General features: G+C 40.4%; 1 protein-coding gene across 3 annotated transcripts in view; it reads left to right on the top strand.

Moving 5' to 3' along the window:
- The window catches only part of LOC139765065 (FAD-dependent oxidoreductase domain-containing protein 2-like), a 114,212-nt gene that overhangs the window by 84,276 nt on the left and 3,373 nt on the right, over positions 1 to 26,563 (top strand). For 2 of the 3 annotated variants that reach the window (XM_071692173.1, XM_071692174.1), the window contains exons 5-10: positions 1,151 to 1,287; positions 6,981 to 7,095; positions 17,239 to 17,399; positions 18,164 to 18,275; positions 18,759 to 18,922; positions 21,210 to 21,375. In XM_071692173.1, the coding sequence (XP_071548274.1) occupies positions 1,151 to 1,287; positions 6,981 to 7,095; positions 17,239 to 17,399; positions 18,164 to 18,275; positions 18,759 to 18,922; positions 21,210 to 21,375 (855 nt within the window). The remainder of the gene's footprint in view (positions 1 to 1,150; positions 1,288 to 6,980; positions 7,096 to 17,238; positions 17,400 to 18,163; positions 18,276 to 18,758; positions 18,923 to 21,209; positions 21,376 to 26,563) is intronic. The other variant, XM_071692175.1, reaches the window with a different exon arrangement.

The raw sequence follows: 26,563 nt of genomic DNA on the forward strand, positions 1-26,563 counted from the left end.
ACTCAGTCACCAGCTTCTGCAGTTTCTCACATGAATCAGCCACCAGCGCTGTATCATCAGCGAACAACTGACTCACTTCCCAAGCTCTCTCATCCACAACAGACTTCATTCTTGCCCCTCTTTCCAAAACTCTTGCATTCACCTCACTAACAACCCCATCCATAAACAAATTAAACAACCAAGGAGACATCACACACCCCTGCCGCAAACCTGTGTATGTGTATATATTTATATGTTAAAATGTGTAGGTATGTATATGTGCATGTGTGGACATGTATGTATATACATGTGTATGTGGGTGGGTTGGGCCATTCTTTCGTCTTTTTCCTTGCGCTACCTCGCTAACGCGGGAGACAGCGATAAGTATAATAAATAAATGAATGAATATCATTAGAGAAAAACCTATGTAATCTGTGTTTATTTTATATCATACCCATGTAGTCCAACTAAAAATCGGTTGATTTACAAGATTTTTATGATTATACTGTAGAGCAAAAACATGTACTACAGTGAATCAATTACTGGTCAACTAATTAATTTGAAAAAGTGTCCGCTATAAAGATTTCTTGGAGAAAACGTGTATATCATACTAAATTAGTTATTGTAATGCTAATGGTGATTTGAAAAGAGAACATAAGGTGTTGCTTGTTCCCAAATTGGAAGTTGTCAGACCAAGCAAACCTTTATTAGTTGATGAGGCTGCAAATGCATTAGATTCCATTTTTTTACTTTAGATGTCTGTATGAGTAACTTTTTGCGTACATACAACCTTTTTCTTATTCACAAAAAATTATACAGGAAAAGTCATTCACAGAACCTACCGATGGAAATTTTTATTCAAGTGGGAGTTTAAGCATTTGAGGCAGAATCAACACTAATTATTAACATGTTCACTGGTGCAGTCAGAGTTAGGCAAATGGGCCATAATGTTTGGTCCGGATGAACACGTTTCTCATACATATAATTTCCATTTGTATTTTTACTAAATCATTTATTTTATTAAAATCACATGACATCTTTTTCCAAAGTTGACCTCATATTCTCCATTAGACCTGACCCATCAGTCTAGAGTTACAGTGCTCTACATCATTATCTCCTATTCTTCCTAACATTTTCCATAGTATCTGACCTTTAGTAACCATGTCCTCAGGTATGTGGTAGTAGCTACAGGGATGGCCACGCCCAACAACCCATCCTTCCCTGGGGCTGAGCTGGTTCAGGGTTATGAGGACGTTACTATTGATCCTAGGTACTTCGAGGGAAAGAATGTGTTAATCCTTGGCCGGGGTGAGTATAGGTGCTGGTGCTTTTAAGTAGAAAAAGGTTTATATGTTGCTGCCTTTTGTATTAATTCATACACATATAATTACAATATTAAAATTATTTGTTTAGGTTGATTATGCTGATAGCAGACATCCTTAAAAGCCACAAAAAAAGGGCAACGAGAGGTAATATCAAATGACAGACATTTCTTAGAAAAGGTGCCAAAAAAGTACTTCTTTACCTGCCGTGATAGAGATATAACTCGAGCAAGTTTAAGGGTAAGGTTCCCTTGAGTATAGAACTCTCTTTCCATATTGTACAAATAGGTCATTACACAAACATACCTGCAAACTATAACACAGGAAGCTTTTTCCACTCGCTTGTGGTTTTACTGCAGCAGTGCATCAGGATGTTTATTGTTCCAGTATAGGCATACTGTTGTGTCATGGGCAGTTTCTTATGATGGTTGACTAAATTAGTAACATTATTTTCTGCATGTGATGCACTGCTAACGGCTATGTATGACAAGAGTTTGAGAGAAACTAAGTGATCTATGTAAAATATGAAGTTGAGAAAGAAAGGGGAGAACAATAGGGGATGAACTGAAGGAGGAGGAGGATACAATATTTCTTAGGAGCTTGGAGAGGATCAAGAAAATAGAGTGAAGGGCCTTGGATAGAGTGCATTGTGTAGAAATAGAGTTTGTGGAGATAGTTGTAAAATTGGTTGTCACTTTTGTGTCTGTCAACAGATGCAGTTTGTTTTTTTTTTTGTTTTTTTTTTTTTTGCTGTCTCCCGCGTTTGTGAGGTAGCGCAAGGAAACAGACGAAAGAAATAGCCCAACCCACCCCCATACACATGTATATACATACACGTCCACACACGCAAATATACATACCTACACAGCTTTCCATGGTATACCCCAGATGCGTCACATGCCCTGATTCAATCCACTGACAGCAGGTCAACCCCGGTATACCACATCGATCCAATTCACTCTATTCCATGCCCTCCTTTCACCCTCCTGCATGTTCAGGCCCGATCACACAAAATCTTTTTCACTCCATCTTTCCACCTCCAAGTTGGTCTCCCAAATTACTGTAGTCATTAAAACATTTGTAGCTTTCATCCCAGAGAATGACCATTATGTGCTTCTTTGCATCATGCATCTTCGTATTATTGGAACACCTCTTGAATAAAATGACACTGATTTAAAATAGTTAATTATTTGATGTAAATAATACTTATGTATAGTAGATTTTTCTGTATAAATGTTTCCCATAATTACTTTATCATTTCAATTCTTTAAGTCTTTTTAAAATTCCACATTAGTATTATCACTTTATAAAAAGAAACAGGAAAAGGAGTGTTGATTGTTTCTTAACGTTTCAGTTCCTAATGCTGCTACCTCTCTAAAGCAGGAAAACAATATATATATATGAATGAAAAGACTTCATGAGATAGAATGTATAAGATTGATGTGATGGTACATGAGATGACATAGTCAGTAGACTGAACCAAGGAATATGGAGGAATCTAGAAAATCTCCCCTATCCCTGGGGATAGGGAGAAAGAATACTTCCCACGCATTCCTCACGTGTCGTAGAAGGCGACTAAAGGGGACGGGAGCAGGGGGCTAGAAACCCTCCCCTCCTTGTATTTTAACTTTCTAAAAGGGGAAACAGAAGAAGTAGTCACATGGGGAGTACTCATCCTCCTCAAAGGCTCAGATTGGGGAGTCTCAATGTGTGTGGATGTAACCAAGATGAGAAAAAAGGAGAGATAGGTAGTATGTTTGAGGAAAGGAACCTGGATGTTTTGGCTCTGAGTGAAACGAAGCTCAAGGGTAAAGGGGAAGAGTAGTTTGGGAATGTCTTGGGAGTAAAGTCAGGGGTCAGTGAGAGGACAAGAGCAAGGGAACGAGTAGCACTACTTCTAAAACAGGAGTGGTGGGAGTATGTGGTAGAGTGTAAGAAAGTAAACTCTAGATTGATATGGGCAAAACTGAAAGTGGATGGAGAGAGATGGGTGCATATGCACCTGGGCATGAGAAGAAAGATCATGAGAGGCAAGTGTTTAGGGAGCAGCTGAATGAGCATGTTAGTGGTTTTGATGCACGAGACCGGGTTATAGTGATGTGTGATTTAAATGCAAAGGTGAGTAATGTGGCAGTTGAGGAAATGATTGGTATACATGGGGTGTTCAGTGTTGTAAATGGAAATGGTGAAGAACTTGTAGATTTATGTGCTGAAAAGGGACTGGTGATTGGGAATACCTGGTTTAAAAAGAGAGATATACATAAGTATACGTATGTAAGCAGGACAGTTGGCCAGAGAGCGTTACTGGATTACGTGTTAATTGATAGGCGCGCGAGAGAGACGTTTGGATGTTAATGTGCTGAGAGGTGCAACTGGAGGGATGTTTGACCATTATCTTGTGGAGGCGAAGGTGAAGATTTGTAGAGGTTTTCAGAAAAGAAGAGAGAATGTTGGGGTGAAGAGAGTGGTAAGAGTAAGTGAGCTTGGGAAGGAGACTTGTGTTAGGAAGTACCAGGAGAGACTGGGTACAGAATGGAAAAAGGTGAGAACAAAGGAGGTAAGGGGTGTGGGGGAACATTATCTTGTGGAGGCGAAGGTGAAGATTTGTAGAGGTTTTCAGAAAAGAAGAATGTTGGGGTGAAGAGAGTGGTGAGAGTAAGTGAGCTTGGGAAGGAGACTTGTGTTAGGAAGTTCCAGGAGAGACTGGGTACAGAATGGAAAAAGGTGAGAACAAAGGAGGTAAGGGGAGTGTGGGAGGAACGGGATGTATTTAGGGAAGCAGTGATGGCTTGCTCAAAAGATGCTTGTGGTATGAGAAGCGAGGGAGGTGGACAGATTAGAAAGGGTAGTGTGTGGTGGGATGAAGAAGTAAGATTATTAGTGAAAGAGAAGAGAGAGACATTTGGACAATTTTTGCAGGGAAATAATGCAAATGAGTGGGAGATGTATAAAAGAAAGTGGTAAGAGGTCAAGAGAAAGTTGCAAGAGGTGAAAAAGAGGGCAAATGAGAGTTGGGGTGAGAGAGTATCATTAAATTTTAGGGAGAATAAAAAGATGTTTTGGAAGGAGGTAAATAAAGTGCATAAGACATGGGAGCAAATGGGAACTTCAGTGAAAGGGGCTAATGGGGAGGTGATAACAAGTAGTGGTGATATGAGAAGGAGATGGAGTGAGTATTTTGAAGGTTTGTTGAATGTGTTTGATGATAGAGTGGCAGATATAAGGTGCTTTGGCTGAGGTGGTGTGCAAAGTGAGGGTTAGGGAAAATGATTTGGTAAACAGAGAAGAGGTAGTAAAAGCTTAACGGAAGATGAAAGCCGGCAAGGCAGCGGGTTTGGATGGTATTACAGTGGAATTTATTAAAAAAAGGAGTGACTGTATTGTTGACTTGTTGGTAAGGTTATTTAATGTATGTATGATTCATGGTGAGGTGCCTGAGGATTGGGGGAATGCTTGCATAGTGCCATTGTACAAAGGCGAAGGGGACAAAGGTGAGTGCTCAAATTACAGAGGTATAAGTTTGTTGAGTATTCCTGGGAAATTATATGGGAGGGTATTGATTGAGAGGGTAAAGGAATGTACAGAGCATCAGATTGGGGAAGAGCAGTGTGGTTTCAGAAGTGTTAGAGAATGTGTGGATCAGGTGTTTGCTTTGAAGAATGTATGTGAGAAATACTTAGAAAAGCAAATGGATTTGTATGTAGCATTTATGGATCTGGAGAAGGCATATGATAAGAGTTGATAGAGATGCTCTGTGGAAGGTATTAAGAATATATGGTGTGGGAGGCAAGTTGTTAGAAGCAATGAAAAGATTTTATCGAGGATGCAAGGCATGTGTACGTGTAGGAAGAGAGGAAAGTGATTGGCTCTCAGTGAATGTAGGTTTGCGGCAGGAGTGTGTGTGATGTCTCCATGGTTGTTTTATTTGTTTATGGATGGAGTTGTTAGGGAGGTAAATGCACGAGTTTTGGAAAGAGGGGCAAGTATGCAGTCTGTTGTGGATCAGAGAGCTTGGGAAGTGAGTCAGTTGTTGTTCGCTGATGATACAGCGCTGGTGGCTGATTCGTGTGAGAAACTGCAGAAGCTGGTGACTGAGTTTGGTGAAGTGTGTGAAAGAAGAAGATTGAGAGTAAATGTGAATAAGAGCAAGGGTATTAGGTACAGTAAGGTTGAGGGTCAAGTCAATTGGGAGGTAAGTTTGAATGGAGAAAAACTGGAGGAAGTGAAGTGTTTTAGATATCTGGGAGTGGATTTGGCGGTGGATGGAACCATGGAAGCGGAAGTGAATCATAGGATGGGAGAGGGGCAAAAATTCTGGGAGCCTTGAAGAGTGTGTGGAAGTCGAGAACATTATCTCGGAAAGCAAAAATGGGTATGTTTGAAGGAATAGTGGTTCCAACAATGTTGTATGGTTGCGAGGCGTGGGCTATGGATAGAGTTGTGCGCAGGAGGATGGATGTGCTGGAAATGAGATGTTTGAGGACAATATGTGGTGTGAGGTGGTTTGATCGAGTAAGTAATAATAGGGTAAGAGAGATGTGTGGTAATAAAAAGAGTGTCAATGAGAGAGCTGAAGAGGGTGTATTGAAATGGTTTGGTCACATAGAGAGAATGAGTGAGGAAAAATTGACCAAGAGGATATATGTGTCAGAGGTGGAGGGAACGAGAAGTGGGAGACCAAATTGGAAGTGGAAAGATGGAGTGAAAAAGATTTTGAGTGATCGGGGCGTGAACATGCAAGAGGGTGAAAGGTGTGCAAGGAATAGAGTGAATTGGATCGATGTGGTATACCGGGGTTGACGTGCTGTCAATGGATTGAACAAGGGCATGTGATGCGTCTGGGGTAAACCATGGAAAGTTCTGTGCTGTGGGGCCTGGATGTGGAAAGGGAGCTGTGGTTTCGGTGCATTGTTACATGACAGCTAGAGACTGAGTGTGAATGAATGGGGCCTTTGTTGTCTTTTCCTAGCGCTACCTCGCACACATGAGGAGGGAGGGGGTTATTTCATGTGTGGCAAGGTGGCAGTGGGAATGAATAAAGGCAGACAGTATGAATTATGTACATGTGTATATATGTATATGTCTGTGTGTGTATATATATATGTATACGTTGAGATGTATAGGTATGTATATTTGCATGTGTGGACGTGTATGTATATACATGTGTATGTGGGTGGGTTGGGCCATTCTTTCGTCTGTTTCCTTGCGCTACCTCGCTAAAGCGGCAGACAGCGACAAAGCAAAATGAAAAAAAAAAAGTTCATGAGATAGAATGTATAAGATTGATGTGACGGTACATGAGATGACAGTCAGTGGATTGAACCAAGGAATATGGAGGAATGTAGAAAATCCATAAAATAGTGTTGGGCGTGGCTGTGGTAGATAAGTGTTGGTTTCAGTACATTATACTTGACAGCTAGAGAGTGGATATGTACAAATGAGGCCCCCCTTTATTTTATGCTAACCTGCTTGGCAACAGAAGTAATTAGGTATGAAAAAATCTGAGGTATTGAGATTATTTCCATCATATCCCATTCCTCTTACTTTGTTCTCTAACCACTTCACAAAATCTCCTGTTTCCTTACCCCTCACCAGATCCCCAATAAGCCCAATGCTCTTCCCATCTCTTTCTCCCTCCCCATCACTTTAGTGAGGTCCCTAAGTATCTTGCTTCACCAGGTAATGCAGCCTTTGAAACAGCTGACGCGATCTATGGGAGCACAAACATGGTCCACATGGTGTCCCGATCCAGGGCTAGACTCTCCTGGAATACACACTATGTTGGAGACCTCAGGTAAGCCCCTCAATTTGGTCTCTCATCTTTGGTTGGTTCCTTTAATAGGCTTTTCACTTCAAATAGTCTCTGACTCATGAGGCTCTCTAATTTGTGTACAGTATATTGTATTGCATTGATCTTTTTAAGGTGAAAAAGTATTTTCTTTTGTAGATATTTACCCCTTAAAATGGAAATGCTACATTTCCAAGTGCAATAAGAAAATGACTAAAAAAAACACTGAATATTAGCGGCTATCTGTCTATCTCTATCTCTGACACCCATTTCCTCTGGGAACTCCCATCAAGGTGTGACCATGGCAAAAGAGTCTCCACTTATCCCTGTCCTTTCATGCCTCCCTTGCATGCACCATTCCACACATTCTTCCTTTGTTTCTCTCCCTCCAGTATTTCTCCATCCATGTTACAGGTGGTCTTCCTCTCACACCAACCCCTTTAATTGTACATTCATGCACTCTCCTTGTAAACTCCCTGTCTTGCAATCTTTCCACATGCGCAAACCACCTCAAAGTATTACATTTCACCTATTCTGCCATTGCACAATTCATTCTCTTTTACTTTCCTTGCCATACCACATCTCTCATACACCCTTTCATTCCTTTTTTCATTCCATCTAGTCACACCACATGCTCTTCTCAGATAGCTCATTTCCACAGACTGGGTTCTTGACCTCTGTGCCTCATTCCACATCCATGTTTCAGCTGCACAGGTCAGGGTTGGGAGGACTGTGCTGTCCCTTAATCCACTCTTCACTCCATACTTACACCTCTACCCTTCATTATTCTATTAAGGGACCCAATGACTCTTCTACCCTATACTGCTTTCTCCCTTATCTCTCCTTTCATATCATCACACTTATCCAAGGCAGCTTCCAGATACTAAATTCCCTAACTTCTTCCAGTCTTCTTCCCCTGTATCACCAACACAATTTAGTACACTTTCTTCTTTCATTCTATATGATTTTACAAAATCTATACTTTCACTCCATTTCCTTTCAAATGCAATTACTTTACTTGTACTTTCATTTATCTTCAATCCCCTCCACTATCACACGTCATAAAACACGCTTACAACTTTCTGCATCTCCTCACTCTCCACAAACAACATGGTATCATCAGCAAACAAGCTTGCCACTAGCCACCATATCACCTCCACACTCCATCTCTGCACCCCTTTGCCTTAGTTTTGTTTTCATTTCTCTCATCACTCCATCCATATATATATATATATATATATATATATATATATATATATATATATATATATATATATATATATATATGAGGATAGGGGAGAAAGAATACTTCCCACGTATTCCCTGCGTGTCGTAGAAGGCGACTAAAAGGGACAGAGAACTGGGCCTTTGAGGGAATATCCTCACCTGGCCCCCTTCTCTGTTCCTTCTTTTGGAAAATTAAAAAGAAATAATGAGAGAGGAGGATTTCCAGCCCCCCCCGCTCCCTCCCCTTTTAGTCGCCTTCTACGACACGCAGGGAATACGTGGGAAGTATTCTTTCTCCCCTATCCCCAGGGATAATATATATATATATATATATATATATATATATATATATATATATATATTTTTTTTTTTTTTGCATTGTCGCTGTCTCCCGAGTTTGCGAGGTAGCGCAAGGAAACAGACGAAAGAAATGGCCCAACCCACCCCCATACGCATGTATATACATACGTCCACACACGCAAATATACATACCTACACAGCTTTCCAAGGTTTACCCCAGCCGCTTCACATGCCCTGATTGAACCCACTGACAGCACGTCAACCCCGGTATACCACATCGATCCAATTCACTCTATTCCTTGCCCTCCTTTCACCCTCCTGCATGTTCAGGCCCCGATCACACAAAATCTTTTTCACTCCATCTTTCCACCTCCAATTTGGTCTCCCACTTCTCCTCGTTCCCTCCACCTCCGACACATATATCCTCTTGGTCAATCTTTCCTCACTCATTCTCTCCATGTGCCCAAACCATTTCAAAACACCCTCTTCTGCTCTCTCAACCACGCTCTTTTTATTTCCACACATCTCTCTTACCCTTACGTTACTTACTCGATCAAACCACCTCACACCACACATTGTCCTCAAACATCTCATTTCCAGCACATCCACCCTCCTGCGCACAACTCTATCCATAGCCCACACCTCGCAACCATACAACATTGTTGGAACCACTATTCCTTCAAACATACCCATTTTTGCTTTCCGAGATAATGTTCTCGACTTCCACACATTCTTCAAGGCTCCCAGAATTTTCGCCCCCTCCCCCACCCTATGATCCACTTCCGCTTCCATGGTTCCATCCGCTGCCAGATCCACTCCCAGATATCTAAAACACTTTACTTCCTCCAGTTTTTCTCCATTCAAACTTACCTCACAGTTGACTTGACCCTCAACCCTACTGTACCTAATAACCTTGCTCTTATTCACATTTACTCTTAACTTTCTTCTTTCACACACTTTACCAAACTCAGTCACCAGCTTCTGCAGTTTCTCACATGAATCAGCCACCAGCACTGTATCATCAGCGAACAACATATATATATATATATATATATATATATATATATATATATATATATATATATATATATATATACATATATATATATATATATATATATATATATATATATACATATACACATACACGTCCACACACGCACATATACATACCTATACATTTCAACGTATACATATATATACACACATAGACATATACATATATACACATGTACATAATTCATACTTGCTGCCTTTATTCATTCCCATCACCACCCCGCCACACATGAAATAACAACCCCTTCCCTCCGCATGTGCGCGAGGTAACGCTGGGAAAAGACAACAAAAGCCACATTCATTCACACTCATTCTCTAGCTGTCATGTATAATGCACCAAAACCACATCTCCCTTTCCACATCCAGGCCCCACTGAACTTTCCATGGTTTACCCAGACACTTCACATGCCCTGGTTCAATCCACTGACAGCACGTCGACCCCGGTATGCCACATTGTTCCAATTCACTCTATTCCTTGCTCGCATTTCACCCTCCTGCATGTTCAGGCCCCGATCACTCAAAATCTTTTTCGCTCCATCTTTCCACCTCCAATTTGGTCTCCCACTTCTCCTCATTCCCTCTACTTCTGACACACATATTCTCTTGATCAATCTTTCCTCACTCATTCTCTCCATGTGACCAAACAATTTCAATACACCCTCTTCTGCTCTCTCAACCACACTCTTTTTATTACCACACATCTCTCTTACCCTTTCATTACTTACTCGATCAAACCACCTCACACTACATATTGTCCTCAGACATCTCATTTCCAACACATCCACCCTCCTCTGCACAACTCTATCTATAGCCCATGCCTCACAACCATATAACATTGTTGGAACCACTATTCCTTCAAACATACCCATTTTTGCTTTCTGAGATAATGTTCTCGACCTCCACACATTCTTCAATGGTCCAAGAACTTTCGCCCCCTCCCCCACCCTATGATTCGCTTCCGCTTCCTTGGTTCCATCTGGTGCCAAATCCACTCCCAGATATCTAAAACACTTCACTTCCTCCAGTTTTTCCCCATTCAAACTTACCTCCCAATTGACTTGTCCCTCAACCCTGCTGTACCTAATAACCTTGCTCTTATTCACATTTACTCTCAGCTCTCTTCATTTAACCACTTTCCAAGCTCAGTCACCAGCTTCTGCAGTTTCTCACCCGAATCAGCCGCCAGTGCTGTATCATCAGCGAACAACAACTTAACTCACTTCCCAAGCACTCTTATCGACAACAGACTGCATACTTGCCCCTTTTTCCAAAACTCGTGCATTCACCTCCCTAACAACCCCATCCATAAACAAATTAAACAACCATGGAGACATCACGCACCCCTGCCGCAAACCAACATTCACTGAGAACCAATCTTTTTCCTCTCTTCCCACATGTACACATGCCTTACATCCTTGATAAAAACTTTTCACTGCTTCTAACAACTTGCCTCCCACACTATATACTCTTAACACCTTCCACAGAGCATCTCTATCAACTCTATCATATGCTGTCTCTAGATCCATAAATGCTACATACAAATCCATTTGCTTTTCTAAGTATTTCCCACATACATTCTTCAAAGCAAACACCTGATCCACACATCTGAAACCACACTGCTCTTCCCCTATCGGATGCTCTGTATATGCCTTCACTCTCTCAATCAACACCCTCCCATATAATTTCCTAAGAATACTCTACAAACTTATACCTCTGTAATTTGAGCACTCACTTTTATCCCCTTTGCCTTTGTACAGTGGCACTATGCAAGCATTCCGCCAATACTCAGGCACCTCACCATGAGTCATACATATATTGAATAACCTTACCAACCTGTCAACAATACAGTCACCCCCTTTTTTAATAGATTCCACTGCAGTACCATCCAAACCTGCTGCCTTGCCGGCTTTCATCTTCCGCAAAGCTTTTACTACCTCTTCTCTGTTTACCAAATCATTCTCCCACACCCTCTCGCTTTGCACACCACCTCGACCAAAACACCCTATATCTGCCACTCTATCATCAAACACATTCAACAAACCTTCAAAAGACTCACTTCATCTCCTTCTCACATCACCACTACTTGTTATCACCTCCCCATTAGCCCCCTTAAAAAGTCATTGACATCACACAGCCGTACCTCCACCTACATGTATCCCAAAACTTTCCCTCAGGTCTACATCCACTATTACAAGCCCATATGGTTCTCTATATAAGACTTTTACACCATCCAACAGTTTTTCCCCTGTACTATATATCCTTAACATATCCCATGAAATATTCCACTCATCTCTGTCATATGCTTTCTCCAGATCCATAAAAGCTACATACAGCCTCTTACCTTTCACTAGTTACTTTTTACAGTCATCTTTACTACAGAAATCTGATCCACTCATCCCCTGTCTTCCCTGAAATCCCCTTGCTCTTCACTTATTCTGCTTTCAGTTACTTCCATCACTCTGTCAATTGATATTCCTACATACACTTTTCCTGGTATACTTAACTCTTATTCCCTTATAATTGCTACATACATCCTTCACAACTTTTCCTTTGAATAAAGGAACAGTAATAGCATTCACCCAATCCTTATGCACAAACCTGTTTCCATGCTAAATTACATATAAGATGCATTTACTGTATCACCCTTTCTCCTCCATACTTCAGCCATAATTCCATCCACCCCAGGTGCCTTTCCTTCCTTCATCCTCATTATTGCCCTTCATACCTCCCTCTTTGCTATGGGCCCCAGCATTTATATCCTCTTCCTTCCTTTCCTTTGGCATATACCATGAAGTATGATCATCTGCACAGTGAAATTGAAGGCTAAAATATCCATGATATTTGAAACAATGTATATATATGTATGTGTGTGTGTGTGTATATATGTGCGTATGTATGTGTATGTGTGTGTATGTGTATATGTATATATATATGTATATTATCCCTGGGATAGGGGTGAAAGAATACTTCCCACGTATTCCTCGCGTGTCGTAGAAAGCGACTAGAGGGGACGGGAGCGGGGGGCCAGAAATCCTCCCCTCCTTGTATTAACTTTCTAAAATGGGAAACAGAAGAAGGAGTCACGCGGGGAGTGCTCATCCTCCTCGAAGGCTCAGAGTGGGGTGCCTAAATGTGTGTGGATGTAACCAAGATGTGAAAAAAGGAGAGATAGGTAGTATGTTTGAGGAAAGGAACATGGATGTTTTGACTCTGAGTGAAACGAAGCTCAAGGGTAAAGGGGAAGAGTGGTTTGGGAATGTCTGGGGAGTAAAGTCAGGGGTTAGTGAGAGGACAAGAGCAAGGGAAGGAGTAGCAATACTCCTGAAACAGGAGTTGTGGGAGTATGTGATAGAATGTAAGAAAGTAAATTCTCGATTAATATGGGTAAAACTGAAAGTTGATGGAGAGAGGTGGGTGATTATTGGTGCATATGCACCCGGGCATGAGAAGAAAGATCATGAGAGGCAAGTGTTTTGGGAGCAGCTGAATGAGTGTGTTAGTGGTTTTGATGCACGAGACCGGGTTATAGTGATGGGTGATTTGAATGCAAAGGTGAGTAATGTGGCAGTTGAGGGAATAATTGGTATACATGGGGTGTTCAGTGTTGTAAATGGAAATGGTGAAGAGCTTGTAGATTTATGTGCTGAAAAAGGACTGATGATTGGGAATACCTGGTTTAAAAAGCGAGATATACATAAGTATACTTATGTAAGTAGGAGAGATGGCCAGAGAGCGTTATTGGATTATGTGTTAATTGACAGGCGTGCGAAAGAGAGACTTTTGGATGTTAATGTGCTGAGAGGTGCAACTGGAGGGATGTCTGATCATTATCTTGTGGAGGCTAAGGTGAAGATTTGTATGGGTTTTCAGAAAGAAGAGTGAATGTTGGGGTGAAGAGGGTGGTGAGAGTAAGTGAGCTTGGGAAGGAGACCTGTGTGAGGAAGTACCAGGAGAGACTGAGTACAGAATGGAAAAAGGTGAGAACAATGGAAGTAAGGGGAGTGGCGGAGGAATGGGATGTATTTAGGGAATCAGTGATGGATTGCGCAAAAGATGCTTGTGGCATGAGAAGAGTGGGAGGTGGGTTGATTAGAAAGGGTAGTGAGTGGTGGGATGAAGAAGTAAGAGTATTAGTGAAAGAGAAGAGAGAGGCATTTGGACGATTTTTGCAGGGAAAAAATGAAATTGAGTGGGAGATGTATAAAAGAAAGAGACAGGAGGTCAAGAGAAAGGTGCAAGAGGTGAAAAAAAGGGCAAATGAGAGTTGGGGTGAGAGAGTATCATTAAATTTTAGGGAGAATAAAAAGATGTTCTGGAAGGAGGTAAATAAAGTGCGTAAGACAAGGGAGCAAATGGGAACTTCAGTGAAGGGCGCAAATGGGGAGGTGATAACAAGTAGTGGTGATGTGAGAAGGAGATGAAGTGAGTATTTTGAAGGTTTGTTGAATGTGTTTGATGATAGAGTGGCAGATATAGGGTGTTTTGGTCGAGGTGGTGTGCAAAGTGAGAGGGTTAGGGAAAATGATTTGGTAAACAGAGAAGAGGTAGCGAAAGCTTTGCGGAAGATGAAAGCCGGCAAGGCAGCAGGTTTGGATGGTATTGCAGTGGAATCTATTAAAAAAGGGGGTGACTGTATTATTGACTGGTTGGTAAGGTTATTTAATGTATGTATGACTCATGGTGAGGTGCCTGAGGATTGGCGGAATGCGTGCATAGTGCCATTGTACAAAGGCAAAGGGGATAAGAGTGAGTGCTCAAATTACAGAGGTATAAGTTTGTTGAGTATTCCTGGTAAGTTATATGGGAGGGTATTGATTGAGAGGGTGAAGGCATGTACAGAGCATCAGATTGGGGAAGAGCAGTGTGGTTTCAGAAGTGGTAGAGGATGTGTGGATCAGGTGTTTGCTTTGAAGAATGTATGTGAGAAATACTTAGAAAAGCAAATGGATTTGTATGTAGCATTTATGGATCTGGAGAAGGCATATGATAGAGTTGATAGAGATGCTCTGTGGAAGGTATTAAGAATATATGGTGTGGGAGGCAAGTTGTTAGAAGCAGTGAAAAGTTTTTATCGAGGATGTAAGGCATGTGTACGTGTAGTAAGAGAGGAAAGTGATTGGTTCTCAGTGAATGTAGGTTTGCGGCAGGGGTGTGTGATGTCTCCATGGTTGTTTAATTTGTTTATGGATGGGGTTGTTAGGGAGGTAAATGCAAGAGTTTTGGAAAGAGGGGCAAGTATGAAGTCTGTTGGGGATGAGAGAGCTTGGGAAGTGAGTCAGTTGTTGTTCGCTGATGATACAGCGCTGGTGGCTGATTCATGTGAGAAACTGCAGAAGCTGGTGACTGAGTTTGGTAAAGTGTGTGGAAGAAGAAAGTTAAGAGTAAATGTGAATAAGAGCAAGGTTATTAGGTACAGTAGGGTTGAGGGTCAAGTCAATTGGGAGGTGAGTTTGAATGGAGAAAAACTGGAGGAAGTGAAGTGTTTTAGATATCTGGGAGTGGATCTGGCAGCGGATGGACCCATGGAAGCGGAAGTGGATCATAGGGTGGGGAAGGGGGCGAAAATTCTGGGGGCCTTGAAGAATGTGTGGAAGTCAAGAACATTATCTCGGAAAGCAAAAATGGGTATGTTTGAAGGAATAGTGGTTCCAACAATGTTGTATGGTTGCGAGGCGTGGGCTATGGATAGAGTTGTGCACAGGAGGATGGATGTGCTGGAAATGAGATGTTTGAGGACAATGTGTGGTGTGAGGTGGTTTGATCGAGTGAGTAACGTAAGGGTAAGAGAGATGTGTGGAAATAAAAAGAGCGTGGTTGAGAGAGCAGAAGAGGGTGTTTTGAAGTGGTTTGGGCACATGGAGAGAATGAGTGAGGAAAGATTGACCAAGAGGATATATGTGTCGGAGGTGGAGGGAACGAGGAGAAGAGGGAGACCAAATTGGAGGTGGAAAGATGGAGTGAAAAAGATTTTGTGTGATTGGGGCCTGAACATGCAGGAGGGTGAAAGGAGGGCAAGGAATAGAGTGAATTGGAGCGATGTGGTATACCGGGGTTGACGTGCTGTCAGTGGATTGAATCAAGGCATGTGAAGCGTCTGGGGTAAACCATGGAAAGCTGTGTAGGTATGTATATTTGCGTGTGTGGACGTAGGTATATACATGTGTATGAGGGTGGGTTGGGCCATTTCTTTCGTCTGTTTCCTTGCGCTACCTCGCAAACGCGGGAGACAGCGACAAAATATAATAAAAAAAAAAATAAAATAAAAAATAAATTTGAAACAAGCATCCTGAACTTGTTAAGGTCACACAACATTAGTATTCTTTACTTTCTCTTGACCCAGAAAGTTATCACACCTGGAATGAAATTTGAAGTCTCAAGCCTTTGAATTTTAATTAGATAACTGAATGTCTTTGAATTTTAATTAAATAACTGAATGTCAACTAGCTTAAGGTTTTATGCTTGCATTCTCGAGAAAAATTGTTCTTCATCACTAAGACAATACTTATTTCTTATCTTTTTGTTAGATATTATTTGAAAAGTTCTTTGATGCCTGGGTATTGATAGGGAGCTGTGGTTTCAGTGCATTACGCATGACAGCTAGAGAATGGATGTGAGCAGATGCAGCCTTTCTTCATCTGTTCGAGGCACTATCTCACTGATGTGGGAAATGGCAATCAAGTATGAAAAAAAGTCCTTTGAAAAATGCATACTGCTCTTTTTTTTTTTTTGGATCAAATTACATATTACAGAATTTTTATAGTTTTCTTATTGTTTTTTCATGAGTTTGATAGGTGACCCTCCTATGTTCAAGCTTTTTAAATGACTGATGTTCTTGTTCTCAAACCAGAGAAGTGATGTATCGTGAGGCACTTTTGATGTCAGACACATTATCTTTCCTTACACAGTTCTACATTTTTTGTAATTTTTCATTATTGACGTATATGGATTAATATAAGGTTATTGACTGCATAATTTGCATTTGAGTATGGTTTCATATGGAAATAAAACAGTGTTCTTGCTACAGTAATTCCCTTATAATGACTCTACCTAGAGAAATAATGTTGAAGAGGGCTTAGAAATTTTCTCTCACATTCGTGTCCAAGGTTTTAATAGATCATTCAAAATTTTATAGAATTAAATGTAATTCCTGTCAAAGTCCTACACACTCCCTGGTCACTTTGCAGCAAAATAATTGAATCGCCATTTTAAGAACTGCAGATGAATTATGCCATAAATGTATAGGAGGCACAGCTTGCATAGAAGCTATAGATAGTAATGATGTGGTTATATTTCTTACATATCCAATACATCTGTTTTATAGATTATCAACCTACTTTTATGTACGGTATAATTGTGAAGTTTTCATGTAATTACCCTCACTGTGTACATACTGTGTCATTCTGCCTCAACCAGCAGCAGCACATGTTGTGTTATAGTTGTATTTTCATCTACCAACCAGTTTTCTCTCATCACTGTATCTCTGGCTATCAACAGTGAGTATGATGCTGCAGTTTCATAACCCATTGTTGATAATCCTAAACTTATCACTGTAAAATTGTTCTTCAGGGCCATCAACAATGGTCTCTTAGACACATATCAGCTAAAGTCCTTGGATGGACTGCTGGAAGCTGCTGTAGAGGACATGGTGCTGGAACAACGTGATGGCCGCATCTTTGTACAGTTCCCCTGGGATGCTGAGTCTCTCAAGCATGTCCAGGCAGAGAAAGGTAAAGGGAGATGAGGAGAGATTCCAGTCCTGATCACAAACAATTAGAAGTTAGTGAAGCTTGAAGAAAGATTGATGTGTTCCTATAAGAAAGGTTGAAAAGATAGGTTCCAGGCAAAAGGTGTAAAAAGAGGATAAGGATTGTAAAGAATATGTATTTATATACGGAGTAAGGAAGATGGAGATGGTAAGGAAAGAGGTTCAGACATGTCCAGGATGATGAAGAGAGTGAGTTATTGGATTCTAGGCTATCTATGATAATATCAAAATGTGGATGTGAAGGTTTTTAAGCATATTAAGTAGAAAGAAATTCATGGTAATAATTCATGGAAATGTAGTTTGTTATTCCTGGTATAAGAATAATAAGCAAGATGGTGGTACAGAAGAAAGATAAGCAATTTAGAGCAAGAGAGGTGATGTAGTCACAGACATCTAGTGTTATTTTAGCTAAATCATGATAAAGATGACATGCAAGGTAAAACACTTAAGGAAAATCGTAATTTGAGGAGTGTGAGATGGTAATGCTCCAATCCTGAAAAAGTTAATGGTGGATAGAGTCAGGGAAACATGTCACACTTATTTTCATCAAGAATTACTGACTATTTCTAGACATGAGATATACTTCTTTGGATTGTGTGGCAATTAGAATACCATTTTAAGTTTTCTCAATGACTTTCTGCTTACCTTCTGAACTGCAGTATGTATGTACATGCATCTGCTTGCTAATCTGTCAGCCAACCTGTCTTTAACTTTTATGGTCAACAGAAGGAGAAGAGGTGACCACAGAGAATGACTTTGACAACTTCTCACTACGAGAGGGATATGACCATGTCATCCGTTGCCTTGGTTTCAAGTTTGATTTCTCTATTTTTGACAAGTAAGAATGTACCTTTTTTTCCATAACTGTATCAAGTGATATTATCTTAATGATTTTCCTTTCATAGTCATGCTTAACTGATGCCTTCATTTTAACAGTGACTTATGCAAATGTTACTGGATATATATTAAATATTAAATTTTTTAGTTATATATTTGTTTGACATATGTATGTTTTGTATACCTCTCCCATACCATATATGGGTTTCCCCATCTTCCTTTTAAGGTACCCTACACATTCTCCATTTAACTCTCAGACTGTATATGCTTTTCTTGCATTTTTCATTGCTATCTATTGTTATTATCTACTCTTTGGCTGTGTATGATTTTCCCCACTTTGCACTTGAAAATCAAAAGTGTTTCATCCATTGTGCCTGTCTTCATACTACTCTCCCCCTTTCTTTACTCTCACTCTGCAACCTATCCACCACCCCATATATTCCCTGCTTGCCTTCCAGAACACTAAGCCATGTTCCTTCCTCAGTTCAACTCTGCCTGGGCGATCAACAAAAAAGGCCAAGTATCCAGGTATTAAGCACACTTATGAGGCCCAGAATGTTCCTGGACTGTACTTTGCTGGCACTGCCACACATTCCCTGGACTACCGCAAATCTGCTGGTGGCTTTATCCATGGCTTCCGTTACACAGGTAAAAGATGCTGCCACTTTTGTTACAGAGGAGAAAGATGCTGGCCTTTTCTCTGTGCACTTAATGTTTAGTAGCACTTCCAGTACTTATGTGTGAGAATGGCAACACCTATAGGGTACAGATAAGAAGACAACACCTGAGGTCCATGGGTGGGATACTGCAACACTTCTAGCACACATAAATACAGTAATAAAGCCCTGTTAAAATTTCCTAACTTTGAGCAGTCAGACACGTAATCTACACTCCAGCTAGACAATCCAAACCATGAAGTGATGCCTCTTACAGCTTTGGATGATAGCGAACTTCCTCTTTCAGTCCTTCGGTAAGCCATCAGTGTTTTACTTCATCTTATATTTTTTCTTATCTTCTTTCTGTTATCAAGACCATCTTCCTTGTCCTTTCATCACTGAACATCTTATAAATCTCCAGACTTATTTATTTGTATGCACCTTTAATTATAGAACATGAACAACTTATGCATACTTATTCAGAATGATCCATTTGCATGCACCTGTAATGATACAATGTACTAGTACAAAAGAGTAATTTTTTGTCTTCAAGTAACTTTCAAGTTACTCTCTTTTCTAATTTTAAGGAAGTATTTCACAAACAATTCATCCAACTCTCAATGATGGGAAGTTTAAATGGTTTAGATACTTTCATTCTTGGAAACACTTGAGATAAAGCTAGTTTTGCTCTAAGCCAGTTATATATTTTTAATAAGTTCAACCTAATTTGATTAAGAAATAGAAAAGTTGAACTTCAGATTTTTCATTTCCTCTCTGCAGTTTGTGGAATTTGCTGTTTAACTCACCAGCAGAAACTATGGACAAGACAGAGATATATATTTAAGTGCTGCCATGGATAAAAACCTAAACTCTGCTTCCATTTTCAGTACCTGTTAACTATACCAAGAGAAAGGGCAGCATACCAGTAATAACAGAAAGAGGATTAGTTTTTCTAAATTGTCAGTAGCTGTGAAATTGGTGAGATTATGAATATAGAAAATCAAAAAATTAGAGGTGGACTTCATTTACTTTAATTTTTGATAACAGTGGAAGAACAGCCTTAGTAGTCTACAGGTTTTTCTTGCTAATTTTAAAGAGCTGTGCTATAGTTTTGTGTGTCATTTTAGTTTAAACACTGTTCTTTAAAATTTTAACATTGAAATTTATTGTACAAGTGCACTCCTTGACATTTATACTGTAGTATTTAGTTGATAAATCAGTACACAGGTTTCTTTGGTATTGACATGGGGAAAACATTTGTCTGTCAGGCTCTTATGTATAGATAAGTGTACCATGTTATTTGTGCACACTGTTATTAGGAAATGTTCTTAAAGCAATATTAGCATCACTTTTTTTTTTTCATCTTAGTCGTTTTAGGAGCTCACTTAACTCAGATTTACAAAAACAGTAATTTTCACTTTTACATTCTTGTGTATGCTACATCTACAGTGTGAATGCTTTAACTTGTCTATTTTCTCCACCTATACCATCATCCTTCACCTATACCTTCATTTTAGTCTTACTTTTTACCTTTCCACCTTAATCATTACCTTTGTGTTCTCCCTTTCTGTTTCCTTTACTCTCATTATTCTAACATTGCCTTTACTTACTTCATCAGTAACACTACTTATGAATCATATCTAAAAATGTTCCCAAGACATCACATAAATATTACATTTCGAAATGTTCCATATGTACCATCTTTCAAAAGCCATTTCACTCAGTTAAATTACATCTTCACTCAAGTATCATATCACCTAATCTCAACTTTTAACATCAGTCATGTAGTTTCTTAATGTTTTTTGGTATGCCAATACTTATATCTTGGAATATTTTCCATTATCTCCCATTCTTGTCTTTCTATGTCATCTCTCTAGTAATATATCAGTTGTCTCATATACTGTGTCATTTATGATATATCTCCTACATCATCCTTAAGACATTGTATCCTAGAATTATATTTACATATACCATAATTCAATTGATATATCTCAGAATTCTCCATCTACACCACCACTCAAGTGTTATATTTGAGAAACTTCCTCATTTCTACCTTGTCTAGATTATCAGTGACAGTGCCCATCCTGGGCTTTAAGTGCTATTATGCTTCTTCTAATGTATCATCAAATGTCCTTGTTCCAGTCTCTCCTCAGAAGCTATTTGTTCCACGTATTATACCATGTCCTAGCGATTATCCCATGTTAAACTAATCATACCCTACTAACCACTTGCTATATTCCACTCTACCATGTCCCATGAACTGGCCTATATTTCTACAGTGCGTGTGCTACATCAGCTGATGGAATGGCGACATGAGGGAAGACGATGGCCTGTGACCTCACACTTGACATGTGACCTCCTCAATGTGCTGGTACGCCGCATCAATGAAGCCTCAGGAACCTACCAGATGTTTGGTGTCCTGTCTGACATTATCCTCCTCAGAGAGTAAGCTAAAGCAAACTTAAACTCAAACATAATCTTATGTTGATGTCATTTGTTACTGATTCAGAATGTAGTTCTGATCCTGACTGTTTTGTAAATACTTACATTAGACTGATGTAGACTTATTGCTGATGCTAAATCTTTTTCTGACACAAGCTTTTGTTACTGATTTTCATATGGTAGTGCTAACTTGCTGATGCATCATATCTAGTGGGGACACACTCTAGTACTGATGCCAAATCATCTTTTATACTGAAACAAACAGATCTCCAATGCAGGTACTGACTTATGTCCTAGCCTTGATTCATCCTAGAACAGACACCTGTCCATCTTTTGTACTGATGTTGACTTGTCTTTTATACATATATACCAAGTCATTTTTCATACTGATGCAGATGACAAATTTATTTTGTGTTAATAGTGTCTCATCTTTTATCTCCTTGTGAAGAAAACAACTTTGCAAACACTTATTCACCTGTTATCTTGATGCTAACTCCTCTCCTGGACTGATTCTGAATCTTTTCATATGCTAACAGTGACCCCCTCATGCTGATGTTGATTCTCTGTCTCTGGTTATAATGATTCCTCTGTGCTGTCTTTGATTCTTATGTATTCATCCTAACTCTGCATCAAAACTGACACAGGCTCATCCCCAGGGCTGATAAAGATTTTTCTGTTGTGTTGAAATTAACTTATCTCTTGTGTTAATGCTGACTTGTCTTCTATGATGATGCTATCTAAGCTCATTTAACAACTTCAACTCTTGTATGTGTTGGCACCTCATTATCTCATGATGAGGCCCCAATAACTCTTTTTATGGCAAAACATTGTAGTAGTACTGACCATTTCTTATTTACATACAAACGTCTTTTGCAGAAGGTTGATACATCTGTTTCACTGATGATGATGATGTCCATTTGTTGGAAATGGAATGTTTGAGGACAGTATGTTGTAGTGTGAGGTGGTTTGATAGAGTAAGTAATGAAAGGTTAAGAGAGGAGAGTGATTGGTTCCCAGTGAAGGTTGGTCTGTTTCAGGGGTGTGTGATGTCCCCATGGTTGTTTAATTTGTATATAGATGGGGTGGTTAGAGAAATAAATGCAAGAGTTTGGAGAGAGGGGTGAGAATGCAGTCTGTTAGGGATGAGAAGGCATAGGAAGTGGGTTAGTTGTTGTTCACCAATGATACAGCTCTGGTGGCTGATTCAAGTGATAAACTAGAGAAGTTGGTGACTTGAGTTTGGAAAAGTGTGTAAAAGAAGAAAGTTGAGAGTAAATGTGAATAAGAGCAACATAATTAGACTCAGTAGGGATGAGGGACAAGTTAATTGGGATGTAGGTTTGAATGGAGAAAAATTGGAGGAAGTGTTTTAGATATCTGGGAGTGGACTTAGCAGCAAATGGAACCATGGAAGCGGAAGTGAGTCACAGGGTGGGACAGATGGCGAAGGTTCAGGGAGTGATGAAGAATGTGTGGAAGGAGAGAACGTTATCTCAGAAAGCAAAAATGGGTATGTTTGAAGGAATAGTAGTTCCATCAATGTTATATGGTTGCGAGGCATGAGCTATAAATAGGGTTGTACAGAGGAGGGTGGATGTGTTGGAACTTAAATGTTTGAGGACAGTATATGGTGTGAGGTGGTTTGATTAAGTAATGAAAGGGTAAGAGAGATGTGTGGAAATAAAAAGAGTGTGGTTGAGAGAACAGAAGAGGGTGTGTTGAAATGGTTTAGACACATGGGGAGAATGAGAGAGGAAAGATTGACAAAGAGGATATATGTGTCAGAGGTGGAGGGAACAAGGAGATGCGGGAGACCAAATTGGAGGTAGAAGGATGGAGTGAAAAAGATTTTGAGCAATCAGGACCTGAACATACAGGAGGGTGAGAGGCATGGAAAGAATAGAGTGAATTGAAACGGAGTGGTATACCGGGGTTGATGTGCTGTCAAAAATGGACTGAACCAGGGCATGGGAAATGTCTGAGGTAAACCATGGAAAGGTCTGTGGGACCTGGATTTGGATAGGGAGCTGTGGTTTCAGTGCATTACACATGACAGCTAGAGACTGACTGTGAACATATGTGGCCTTTTTTGTCTGTTTTCCTGGCACTACCACACTGAAGCAGGGGACAGTGATGCTGTTTCCTGTGGGGCAGGGTGGCGCCAGGAATGGATGAAGGCAAGCAAGTATGAATAAGTACATGTGTATTAATGTATATATATGTATATATGTGTGTATATGTATGTTTATGTGTCTATGTTGATATGTATATGTATGTATATGTGCGTGTATGGACATTTATTTATAAATATATATGAGGAGATGGGGATATCCCTGGGGATAGGGGATTAAGAATACTTCCCACGCATTCCTCACGTGTCGTAGAAGGCGACTAAAGGGGATGGGAGTGGGGGGCCAGAAACCCTCCCCTCCTTGTATTTTAACTTTCTAAAAGGGGAAACAGAAGAAGGAGTCATGCGAGGAGTGCTCATCCTCCTCGAAGGCTCAGATTGGGGTGTCTAAATGGGTGTGGATGTAACCAAGCTGAGAAAAAAGGAGAGATAGGTAGTGTGTTTGAGGAAAGGAACATGGATGTTTTGGCTCTGAGTGAAATGAAGCTAAAGGGTAAAGGGGAAGAGTGGTTTGGGAATGTCTTGGGAGTAAAGTCAGGGGTTAGTGAGAGGACAAGAGCAAGGGAAGGAGTAGCACTACTCCTGAATCAGGAGTTGTGGGAGTATGTGATAGAGTGTAAGAAAGTAAATTCTAGATTGATATGGGTAAAACTGAAAGTTGATGGAGAGAGATGGGTGATTATTGGTGCATATGCACCTAGGCATGAGAAGAAAGATCATGAGAGGCAAGTGTTTTGGGAGCAGCTGAATGAGTGTGTTAGTGGTTTTGATGCACAAGACCGGGTTATAGTGATGGGTGATTTGAATGCAAAGATGAGTAATGTGGCAGTTGAGGGAATAATTGGTATACATGGAGTGATCAGTGCTGTAAATGGAAATGGTGAAGAGCTTGTAGATTTATGTGCTGAAAAAGGACTGGTGATTGGGAATACCTGGTTTAAAAAGCGAGATATACATAAGTATACGTATGTAAGTAGGAGAGATGGCCAGAGAGCGTTATTGGATTACGTGTTAATTGATAGACGCACGAAAGAGAGACTTGGATGTTAATGTGCTGAGAGGTGCAACTGGAGGGATGTCTGATCATTATCTTGTGGAAGTAAAGGTGAAGATTTGTGGGGGTTTTCAGAAAAGAAGAGAGAATGTTGGGGTGAAGAGAGTGGTGAGAGTAAGTGAGCTTGGGAAGGAGACTTGTGTGAGGAAGTACCAGGAGAGACTGAGTACAGAATGGAAAAAGGTGAGAACAAAGGAGGTAAGGGGAGTGGGGGAGGAATGGGATGTATTTAGGGAAGCAGTGATGGCTTGCGCAAAAGATGCTTGTGGCATGAGAAGCGTGGGAGGTGGGTTGATTAGAAAAGGTAGTGAGTGGTGGGATGAAGAAGTAAGATTATTAGTGAAAGAGAAGAGGGAGGCATTTGAACGATTTTTGCAGGGAAAAAATGCAAATGAGTGGGAGAGGTATAAAAGAAAGAGGCAGGAGGTCAAGAGAAAGGTGCAAGAGGTGAAAAAGAGGGCAAATGAGAGTTGGGGTGAGAGTATCATTAAATTTCAGGGAGAATAAAAAATGTTTTGGAAGGAGGTAAATAAAGTGCGTAAGACAAGGGAGCAAATGGGAACTTCAGTGAAGGGGGCTAATGGGGAGGTGATAACAAGTAGTGGTGATGTGAGAGGGAGATGGAGTGAGTATTTTGAAGGTTTGTTGAATGTGTTTGATGATAGAGTGGCAGATGTGGGGTGTCTTGGTCGAGGTGGTGTGCAAAGTGAGAGGGTTAGGGAAAATGATTTGGTAAATAGAGAAGAGGTAGTAAAAGCTTTACGGAAGATGAAAGCCGGCAAAGCAGCAGGTTTGGATGGCATTGCAGTGGAATTTATTAAAAAAGGGGGTGACTATATTGTTGACTGGTTGGTAACGTTATTTAATGTATGTATGATTCATGGTGAGGTGCCTGAGGATTGGCGGAATGCTTGAATAGTGCCATTGTACAAAGGCAAAGGGGATAAGAGTGAGTGCTCAAATTACAGAGGTATAAGTTTGTTGAGTATTCCTGGTAAGTTATATGGGAGGATATTGATTGAAAGGGTGAAGGCATGTACAGAGCATCAGATTGGGGAAGAGCAGTGTGGTTTCAGAAGTGGTAGAGGATGTGTGGATCAGGTGTTTGCTTTGAAGAATGTATGTGAGAAATACTTAGAAAAACAAATGGATTTGTATGTAGCATTTATGGATCTGGAGAAGGCATATGATAGAGTTGATAGAGATGCTCTGTGGAAGGTGTTAAGAATATATGGTGTGGGAGGCAAGTTGTTAGAAGCAGTGAAAAGTTTTTATCGAGGATGTATGGCATGTGTACGTGTAGGAAGAGAAGAAAGTGATTGGTTCTCAGTGAATGTAGGTTTGTGGCAGGGGTGTGTGATGTCTCCATGGTTGTTTAATTTGTTTATGGATGGGGTTGTTAGGGAGGTGAATGCAAGAGTTTTGGAAAGAGGGGCAAGTATGAAGTCTGTTGTGGATGAGAGAGCTTGGGAAGTGAGTCAGTTGTTGTTCGCTGATGATACAGCGCTGGTGGCTGATTCATGTAAGAAACTGCAGAAGCTGGTGACTGAGTTTGGTAAAGTGTGTGAAAGAAGAAAGTTAAGAGTAAATGTGAATAAGAGCAAGGTTATTAGGTACAGTACGGTTGAGGGTCAAGTCAATTGGGAGGTAAGTTTGAATGGAGAAAAGCTGGAGGAAGTGAAGTGTTTTAGATATCTGGGAGTGGATCTGGCAGCGGATGGAACCATGGAAGCGGAAGTGAATCATAGGGTGGGAGAGGGGGCGAAAATTCTGGGAGCCTTGAAGAATGTTTGGAAGTCGAGAACATTATCTCGGAAAGCAAAAATGGGTATGTTTGAAGGAATAGTGGTTCCAACAATGTTGTATGGTTGCGAGGTGTGGGCCATGGATAGAGTTGTGCGCAGGAGGGTGGATGCGCTGGAAATGAGATGTTTGAGGACAACATGTGGTGTGAGGTGGTTTGATCGAGTAAGTAATGTAAGGGTGAGAGAGATGTGTGGAAATAA

This window comes from Panulirus ornatus, chromosome 52 (genome assembly GCF_036320965.1).
Source record: "Panulirus ornatus isolate Po-2019 chromosome 52, ASM3632096v1, whole genome shotgun sequence".
Classification (NCBI taxonomy): Eukaryota; Metazoa; Arthropoda; class Malacostraca; order Decapoda; family Palinuridae; genus Panulirus; species Panulirus ornatus.